The sequence below is a fragment of the Stenella coeruleoalba genome (assembly GCF_951394435.1).
Source record: "Stenella coeruleoalba genome assembly, chromosome: 7".
Taxonomy (NCBI): domain Eukaryota; kingdom Metazoa; phylum Chordata; class Mammalia; order Artiodactyla; family Delphinidae; genus Stenella; species Stenella coeruleoalba.
In genome coordinates this window covers 19228539-19238926 of record NC_137153.1, presented here as the reverse complement: position 1 = coordinate 19238926, position 10388 = coordinate 19228539, and the positions used below count along the sequence as shown (strand labels likewise).

The 10388-nt window shown below is 45.6% G+C and overlaps 1 protein-coding gene across 4 annotated transcripts in view; it reads left to right on the top strand.

The window, feature by feature from the left end:
• Positions 1 to 372: 372 nt before the first annotated feature.
• EPHX2 (epoxide hydrolase 2) overlaps positions 373 to 10388 on the top strand; it is a 66581-nt gene continuing 56565 nt past the window's right edge. For all 4 annotated transcript variants that reach the window (XM_079925902.1, XM_079925901.1, XM_079925903.1 and 1 more), the window contains exon 1: positions 373 to 776. In XM_079925902.1, coding sequence (XP_079782028.1) covers positions 676 to 776 — 101 coding nt within the window. In that variant the 5' untranslated portion in view covers positions 373 to 675. The remainder of the gene's footprint in view (positions 777 to 10388) is intronic.

Sequence of the window (10388 nt, the reverse complement as noted above, 5' to 3'; positions counted from 1 at the left end):
ATACAATACCTGGAGCATGATATTTTATTCTAGAAATACATTTTGCTTTGACAAAGAAGAGTGTGACTAGAGGCTCATGGTCAGGATAGTGACAGACCTGTAACTATATGTACAGAATCTAGAAAAGAAGGGCAACAAAGCTATTACTTTACTAGATATGACAACCAAAACGAATATAGAGGATCCAAATATTTAATGAAGAAACTTTTGGCCTCTCTCTCTCTCTCTCTCAAGGGTCTGTGGCCTCTGGCTCTTTCTCAGGCCCCCTTTCTCTCCGGGCGGAAGTGAGATTCTAGCCCCAGGGTCCAGGCGCCGGGAGGCGGTGGAGATGGAGCCCGGGCCGCGGTGGGTGCGGGTACATCAAGTGAAGCCCGGTGGGACGAAACGCCGGCGGCACCAGGACAAGGGGTTGGGGCGGCTGTGGGGCGTGGTCAAGTCCGGGACAGGGGGCGAGACGGCGGCCAGGGCAAGGGGGTTGGGGGCGCCGGGGCCAGAACAGAGGGCGGGGCGGAAGCCGAGGCAGGGGCGGAGCCGGGGCCAGGACAGGGGGCTTGGGCGGGGCCGAACTCGACTTGGGAGGCCGCGTCGGCTCGCCGCTCTGGTCCCGCGCCCCGGCCTTCGTCCATCTCCTCGCAGCGGCCTGTACCTGGGTGGAAGGCTGAGGTGCAGGCAGTCATGGCGCTGCGTGCTGCCGTGTTCGACCTGGACGGGGTCCTGGCGCTGCCCTCGCTCGCCAGCTCCTGGGACCGTGCGGAGGAGGAGCTGGCGCTGCCCAGGTAAGGGGACCCGGGCCGCTGCCCGCACTCAGAAGCCTGCGCGGGTGTGTCCGGGCGGCAGGAGCGCGACCCCTGGGAGAAGTTGCCTTTCGGGACTCCCAGCCCTGGTTTCAGATTGCTGTAGGGCGAGAGCGCTAGGTGAAAGGTTAAAACAATTACTCGACCCTAAAGTACCAGTGTGTGTAACTAGATCCACTGTCTTTCTGAATGCTGATTATTTAAATCTCTCTGAGGACTCCAAAATTGACCTTTATATTAAAAGCTTTTCTTTTTTTGTGTGTGGTACGTGGGCCTCTCACTGTTGTAGCCTCTCCCGTTGCGGAGCACAGGCTCCGGACGCGCAGGCTCCCGACGCGCAGGCTCCCGACCTCGCAGGCTCCGGACGCGCAGGCTCCCGACGCGCAGGCTCGGCGGCCATGGCTCACAGGCGCAGCCGCTCCGCGGCATGTGGGATCTTCCCGGACCGGGGCACGAACCCGTGTGCGCTGCATCGGCAGGCGGACTTTCAACCACTGCGCCACCAGGGAAGACCCTGAAAGCTTTTCTTAAAGTAAGAGAAATTGCTCCGCGAGCTGACTGCTGCCCGCTTACTTCTCTGTAATGGAATGGATCTTAAAGACCTAAGCTGAGGTTTCTAGAGAAAAAAGTCCTGTGCCCTGCACATTATAACAGCAAACCAGAAACGGCCCCAAAGCCTAAGCACTGGAAAATGGTAGACAAGGAAGCATCACCAGTAAACGTGACGTTCAGGAAGAGATTTCAGTGACATCAGAAAATATCTGTTATAATAAGTGCAAAAAAACTAACCCACCAGAGTGTACAACTGTTTATACAACATGGAAACTATGGAAAAACTATTTTTCAAGTATGGAAAAAAGCTACATGTTGAAAATGCCTGGAAGAAATATACCTAAATATCCCTCTGGCTGCACCAATTTACATTCCAGTCGGCGCTGTACAAAGGTTTCCCTTTCTCCACATCCTTGCCAACACATATTATTGCTTGTCTTTTTGATAATAGCCATTCTAACAGATATGAAGTGATACCTCACTATGGTTTTGATTGCATTTCCTGGAAGCTCTTTTAACCACGGTGTTTCACTTTATTTTTTTTTGGCCCATAAATTTTATTTTTTTTAAAAGACATAAAAAGAGAGTAAGCTACAATATGAGATATGTTTGTACCTGTGACCTCGTCAATGTGGGAGTGAACGTGACTTGTGAATATATAAGTCACAAGTATACTTGTGAGTATACCAGTGAATATACTTGAGAGTATATTTGTGAGTACACAGGTCACAAGTGTACAAGTTTACAGATGTGGGGAATTTCAAAGAGCACTGGTCTCTGAGTCAGACCCACGTTAAAATCTCAATTCTAACACTTAGCGTTGGGTGACCTTGCTTAACCTGACTTAGTCAACTCAACTGAGACCTTAGTGTTAGTCTTAAAATAAGAAAACACCTCCCCTAGAAATTTTTGTGCTAGTTAGATTAGATGACGTGTAAGGTGGGTGGGTAACTGTGTTCCTGATACATCTTTTTATTAAAGTCTCATGCACATTCAGAGTGATTTTTGGGCATATTTCGTTCATCTAGTGTGACACTGACTCACACATTCTCCCTGTGACCACGGTCACGATTGTTCCCAGAAGCCATAAACAGGTTATAGCAAACCTAGCTGACCCCAGGAGGTCAGAGTCTGTGACTTTGACCTTATTAGCCTATGGAGTCTGTGAACTAACCATGAAGGTGTGAATTCAGACAGTGAGCCTCAAGGGCCTACCTTGCACCGGGCATTTCCAACTTGCTTGCTATCTGGTATAAAAACTCAGACATCCACAGATGCCATAGTTCAAAATGAAGGCAGTGCCATGAGAGGTACAGAGTTCTTAGTTGCTTCAAAGGAGGGAGAGATGAGGTCTGATCAGGGGGAATCAGGAACCAGAGGCAGACCCTGAGAAGACTGATAGGATGCTGATGAGGAGAGATGTGAAGGGAGGACTTTCCAGGTGAGCAAAGGCTGGGAGGTGGAAAGCAAGGAGAGTTCACAAAACACTGAGTATTCCAGCCTAGCCAGACAGGAGGGAAGGCATGAGAGGGAAGTGAGGAAGTTGGCTGGGCCTGCATCGTAGCACCACGCGAAGGTCAGGCTGAGCACGTACCTAATTTGATAGCAGTTGACTCTGAGTTGAGCTGGGGTGGAGATGTAGTAAAATAATTGTTGCTCACAATCAGCTGCTGTGATGGATCAAGGACATTGGCAAGAGGAAAGAGGCCACCGCTCCCAGTTTAAGATTTGAGAGTTTGGCAGCTGGAGGGGGCAACAGTGTGGAGAGATGGTGAAGCCTGGTGGAGACTGGAACGGAAGCAGACGAGACCTTCTTGAGCTAGGAGTTTGCAGGGTCACTGGCATGGAAGACGAAGATGAAGATGAAGAATCCAGGCTGCAGGGCCCAGCCGAGGACAGAGGAAGCCTGTGAGGCTGGTGTTGAAGCTGAGAGTGGATTAGGGGGTGAGGGCCCAGACATCTGTCAATACCTGCCTGAGGACAAGGTGGTGCGGGGGCCAGTGGCTGTGCTGAACTCCAGCAGTGGAGAGATTGTCGAATACCTGGGGTGAAACAGAGGGATGCAGATTCCTCCAGCATCACACAGGGGAGGCAGGGAGAGGGAGCTCCAGTCTCATCTGCGGTCCTCCAGAGCAGAGGCCGCGGAGGGTGTGCTTGCTGGAGACGGTGGTGCCTTGGCGATGGTGGTGCCTTGGCAACGGAGGCTGACGTGATCTGGAGGAACCAGGATGGTTCCCTGAGATCCAGATCTGACCTGTAGACAGTCATCGTGTGCTTCATTTAATGCCTTCTCACCCAGCCTCGTGGACGGTCTGCCTGGCACCACTGGACTGACTGAACCCTTGGAATGATTGAAGTGTCAGTTTCTTTCAAAAATGTTGACGCTAGAACTTGAGGTGCTTGCCATATGCAATGCTCAGTGAACGTTTTCTGAGCACGAGAAACGAGTGACCAGCCAATACAGAAAGAGTATTTGAGAAGCAGAACTTCCTACTCATATCCTGTGTGCTGTTTCAGGAAATATTTATTGAATGTTTCCAGGAGCTTCTGGGGCAGTTCCCAGATTTGGGGTTGCTCTTTGCACCTCTGGGCTTCTCTGTACTCTCTGAAGCATCTTTCCTCATTTTTAATTTTACATATGGGTTTTAATTTGACAACTGATAACAGAAATGCATGCTTATTATGAATATATTCAAATGAACAGAATAATGTAGAACAGGAAAGGTCAGTGCCTCTTCACCTTTGCTTGTTCCTTTCCCCATCCCAGATATCATCTTAGTTGACACATAGTTCATTTATCCAAAACCAAGGGTTTCGTTTGTTTGGTTTCATAATTTTGGGGCAGTGAAATCCGACCTGTCTTCATGTGGTAGCAAGTCTGATCTGAACAAGCATGAGGCTTACCATTATCTATCCTGCTACTGTAAATAGTCACACATCTCACTGTAAACATATTAATGAGTTTGATGATGAAGGCTGCTGCAGGCTCTCCTGGAGAGGGTACTTAATGTGTGGTATAGCCCCCATTTTACCTTAACAATCGGAAAGATTCTGACTTTTGAAACTCACGTAGTTCTGAGGTTTCAAATAAGGGATCGTCAGCCTGTCACTTATTTATATGAATTTACAGACACATTTACGCATAGAGTAGGTAGATTGGTAGACAAGTAGGTTAAAAAAAAAACAATAGAATCATAGAACATATATTGTTCTAGGTTTTCATTTTTTTACGTAATTTTAGCTTTCATTCGACAGTTGGATATCTTTTGTGTCCATTTACATAGATCTACCTTGCTCTTTTTAACCACTCCTTAGTATTCCACAATACGGAAGTGCTGTAATTTATTTAACCATTTTTCCCTGTTGGTGGACATTTATTTATTTGTTAGTTGTCACTGTTACAAATATTGTCACTAATGTTTCTGTAGGGTAGTTTTCTAAAAGTGGAGTTGCCAAGTAAAAGTGTATGTATTTACATTTAAAATATTGACAGATCCTGCCAAGCTGTTCAAAAAATGCTGTACCTGTCCCGACATTGCATGAGAAGGCCAGCCCAGATCCTCCCTGCAGAGGAGATGGTTCTCTTAAACCCTTTTTTTTTAAATAAATTTATTTCTTTATTTATTTTTGGCTGTGTTGGGTCTTAATTGCTGCACACAGGCTTTCTCTAGTTGCAGCGAGCGGGGCCTATTCTTCATTGCGGTGCAGAGGGTTCTCATTGCGGTGGCTTCTCTTGTTGCAGAGCATGGGCTCTAGGTGCAGTTGTGGCATGCGGGTTTCAGTAGTTGTGGCTTGCAGGCTCTGGAGTGCAGGCTTAGTAGTTGTGGCTCACCAGCTTAGCTGCACCACGGCATGTAGGATCTTCCCAGACCAGGGCTCAAACCCGTGTCCCCTGCATTGGCAGGCGGATTCTTAACCACTGCGCCACCGGGGAAGTCAGAACCCTTTTAAACTTTGGCCAGTCAGATGAAGGAAAAACATTACCTTGTATCAGTCTGCATTTTCCTCTCCACTGTTCATTGTTGTTGGCTATTTGTATTTTTTCCTTTGGTGTTTACCTGTTTATACCATTTGCCCATTTTTGTATTGGATTGTCACTTTCTTCTTGGTTTCTAGGAATTCGTGATTTCTGCCATGATTTATGTTTTCCACTTACCATCTCTTCTGCTACTTCTTTTTTTCTCCCTTCTTTTTCCCATCTTTAGTTGGGTTGATCAAGTTCTTTCCTTCCAGCTTCCCTTGGGGAAACATCTTGTTTCTAGTCTTCTTACTGATACATTTTGTTTCTCGTTCTCCTTAAGATTACTTTTGTTTTTTTAATATGCATATATATAGTAACTCCTACTATTAACATAATCTTTTCTGTCAGCAGACATGTTCATTGCTACCTGTGTTTTTCCTATCAATATAATGATGAATTTGTCTGGTGTTTGTCCTGGGTTCCTAGTACAGAGCTTCTAAAAACCCTTGGGATTTCCTGAGCGATCAGTGTGTCTTTGTTGTGCTAATGAGGTTACTCACCTGGTGGGAGGCTCTGCAGAGCTTCCTAATGCGGGCTGGTCACCAGAAAGGCCCATCTCTGTGATTAGAGGTTTGAGACTTTGTACCTGCCAGAGCTCTAGGGAGGGGAGAACCCTGGGGATTTAGTTCAGACATGTAGCCAATGAGTTAATCAATCATGCCTAATGAAGCCCCAGTAAAATCTCTGTACACTGAGGCTCAGTGGAGCTTCCTGGTTGGTGACCGCATCAATTTGCCAGGAGGATGATGTGCCCTGATTTCATGGCTAGAGGGCCCCGATGCCCTGTGCGCCCTCGCAGACCTTGCCTCCTGTGTATTCTTTAAAATAAAACTTAATAGTAAAACTTAAAAGTAAGTAACACTTTTCAGTGTTCTGTAAGTTGTTCTAGTGAATTATCAGAACTGGAGGGTTGTGGGAACCCCCAAATTTGTAGCCAGATGGTCAGAAGTATGGGTGGCCTGGAGAACCCCTGAGACTGCAGCTGGTGTCTGACGTGAGGGCAGGTCTGTGGAAGACTTGCCTTCAACCTGTGGGGTCTGTGCTAACTCTGGACAGGTAGTGTCAGGATTGAATCGCAGTACACCCATCTGCTATTGGCCAGTTGGGGTGGAAACAATAATAACATTTCTGCCCCACACTGCCACAGCCAGGTTACTTAACCATCCTTCCTTCCAGCCTCTCGTGCTCACTCTCACCAGAACTTTCCCCAGGCAGGTAGATTACTTTGCTTCCAGTTTTATCATGAGACAAATCTGCTGCTTCCAGCTCCTTTGCCTAATACAGTTGACCCTTGAACAACACAAGTTTGAACTGCTCAGGTCCACTAGTACATTGGTTTTTTTGTTTGTTTTCAGTAGTGAATACTACAGTACCACACTATCTGAGGTTGGTCAAATCCAAGGATTTTGAGGAACCACGTAGTCAGAGGGCCAACTATGGGTTATACAGGGATTTTTGCAGAGGGTCAGTGCCCTAAACCCCAGTGTTGTTCAAGGGTCAGCTGTACATTATTAGCTATGAATGTATGTATTCAGTAGGTGAAGATTCCCTTTGGGGAACAACGATTGAATTCTAGATATAATGGTTGAGTCTCAAGAGTTCAGGTGTGCAAAAATCACTAGTAACGATGATAGTAAACAGTGTAAGATTAAATTTCATATACAACTAATGTTTTCTGGATGATTGAGGAGGATACAAAATGTATGCAATATAATCTGATTTAAAATGATGGCTGGGAGGGAGAAACAGGAGTATTGTTTAATGGGTTCAAAATTTTAGGTTGTAAAGATAGGAAGACGAAGAAGTTCTGGAGATGGATAGTGGTGATGGTTGCACAACAGGGTACTTAATGGCACTGATCTCTACACTTAAAAGTGGTTAAAATGGTCAGTTTTAGGTCCATCTTGTTTAATGTATCATTTAAAGCTTGAGTTTCCTTCTTTATTTTCATTTTGGTTGATCTGTCCATAGGTGAAAGTGGGGTGTTAAAGTCCCCTACTATGATTGTGTTACTGTCGATTTCCCCTTTTATGGCTGTTAGTATTTGCCTTATGTATTGAGGTGCTCCTATGTTGGGTGCATATATATTTGCAATTGTTATATCTTCTTCTAGGATTGATCCCTTGATCATTATGTAGTGCCCTTCTTTGTCTCTTGTAATAGTCTTTATTTTAAAGTCTATTTTGTCTGATATGAGAATTACTACTCCAGCTTTCTTTTGATTTCCATTTGCATAGAATATCTTTTTCCATCCCCTCACTTTCGGTCTGTATGTGTCCCTAGGTCTGAAGTGGGTGTCTTGTAGACAGCACATATATGGGTCTTGATTTTGTGTCCATTCAGCCAGTCTATGTCTTTTGGTTGGAACATTTAAACCATTTACATTTAAGGTAGTTATCAACATGTATGTTCCTATTACCATTTTCTTAATTGTTTTGGATTTGTTATTGTAGGTCTTTTCCTTCTCTTGTGTTTCCTGCCTAGAGAAGTTCCTTTAGCCTTTGTTGTAAAGCTGGTTTGGTGGTACTGAATTCTCTTAGCTTTTGGTTGTCTGTAAAGCTTTTAATTTCTCTGTCGAATCTGAATGAGATCCTTTCTGGGTAGAGTAATCTTGGTTGTAGGTTTTTCCCTTTTATCACTTTCAATATGTCCTGCCACTCCCTTCTGGCTTGCAGAGTTTCTGCTGAAAGATCAGCTGTTAACCTTATGGGGATTCCCTTGTATGTTATTTGTTGCCTTTCCCTTGCTGCTTTTAATACTTTTTCTTTGTATTTAATTTTTGATAGTTTGATTAATATGTCTTGGTGTGTTTCTCCTTGGATTTATCCTGTATGGGACTCTCTGCACTTCCTGGACTTGGCTATTTCCTTTCCCATATTAGGGAAGTTTTCAACTATAATCTCTTCAAATATTTTCTCAGTCCCTTTTTTTTTCCTCCTCTTCTTCTGGGACCCCTATAATTCGAATGTTGGTGCGTTTAATATTGTCCCAGAGGTCTCTGAGACTGTCCTCAATTCTTTTCATTCTTTTTTCTTTATTCTGCTCTGTGGTAGTTATTTCCACAATTTTATCCTCCTGGTCACTTATCCGTTCTTCTGCCTCAGTTCTTCTGCTATTGATTCCTTCTAGAGAATTTTTAATTTTTTATTGTATCGTTCATCATTGTTTGCTCTTTAGTTCTTCTAGGTCCTTGTTAAACGTTTCTTGTATTTTCTCCATTCTATTTACAAGATGTTGGATCATCTTTACTATCATTACTCTGAATTCTTTTTCAGGTAGATTGCCTCTTTCCTCTTCATTTATTTGGTCTGGTGGGTTTTTTTCTTGCTCCTTCATCTGCTGTGTGTTTTTCTGTCTTCTCATTTTGCTTAACTTACTGTATTTGGGGTCTCCTTTTCACAGGCTGCAGGTTCATAGTTCCCGTTGTTTTTGGTGTCTGTCCCCAGTGGCTAAGGTTGGTTCAGTGGGTTGTGTAGGCTTCCTGGTGGAGGGGCCTGGTGCCTGTGTTCTGGTGGATGAAGCTGGATCTTGTCTTTCTGGTGAGCAGGACCATGTCCAGGTGTTTTTTGGGGGTGTGTTTTGGGGTGTCTGTGACCTTATGATTTTAGGCAGCCTATGTGCTAATGGGTGGGGTTGTGTTCCTGTCTTGCTAGTTGTGTGACATAGGGTGTCCAGCACTGTAGCTTGCTGGTCATTGAGTGGAGCTGGGTCTTAGCGTTGAGATGGAGATCTCTGGGAGAGCTTTCACTGTTTGATATTACATGGGCCAGGAGGTCTCTGGTGGAGCAATGTCCTGAACTAGGCTCTCCCACCTCAGAGGCTCAGGCCTGACACCCAGCCGGAGCACCAAGACCCTGTCAGCCACACGGCTCAAAAGAAAAGGGAGAAAGAAAAAAAAAAAAAGACAGACAGACAGAAGGAAAAATAAAATAAAGTTATTAAAAAAGAAAAAAGTATTAAAAAGAAAAAAGTATTAAAAAAATAGAAACAAGAGAGCAACCAAACCAAAAAAACAAATCCACCAGTGATAACAAGTGCTAAAAACTATACAAAAAAAAAAAAATGGACAGGCAGAACCCTAGGACAAATGGTAAAAGCAAAGCTATACAGACAAAATCACACAAAGAAGTGTACCCATACACACTCACAAAAAGAGAAAAAGGAGGAAAAATATATATTTATAAAATTTTAAAAAAAGAAGAGAGCAACCAAATCAGTAAACAAATCTACCAATGATAATAAACTTTAAATACTAAACTAAGATAAGCATAAAACCAGAAACAAATTAGATGCAGAAAGCAAACCCCAAGTCTACAGTTGCTCCCAAAGTCCACCTCCTCGATTTGGGATGATTCGTTGTCTATTCATGTATTCCACAGACGCAGGGTACATTAAATTGATTGTGGAGCTTTAATCCGCTGCTTCTGAGGCTGCTGGGGGAGATTTCACTTTCTCTTCTTTGTTCTCACAGCTCCCGGGTCTCAGCTTTGGATTTGGCCCCGCCTCTGCGTGTACGTCACCTGAGGGCATCTGTTCTGCACCCAGACAGGACGGGGTTAAAGGAGCAGCTGATTCGGGGGCTCTGGCTCACTCAGGCCGGGGGGAGGGAGGGGTATGGATGCGGGGCGAGCCTGCGGCGGCAGAGGCCTGTGTGATGTTGCCCCACCCTGAGGCGCGCCGTGCGTTCTCCCGGGGAAGTTGTCCCTGGATCCCGGGACCCTGGCAGTGGCGGGCTGCACAGGCTCCCAGGAGGGGCAGCGTGGATAGTGACCTGTGCTCGCACACAGGCTTCTTGGTGGCGGCAGCAGCAGCTTGAGCGTCTCATGCCCGTCTCTGGGGTCTGCGCTTTTAGCCGTGGCTTGCACGCGTCTCTGGAGCTCATTTAGGCCGTGCTCTGAATCCCCTCTCGTCACACACCCCGAAACAATGGTCTCTTGCCCCTTCGGCAGGTCCAGACTTTTCCCCGGACTCCCTCCCGGCCAGCCGTGGCGCACTAACCCCCTGCAGGCTGTGTTCACGCC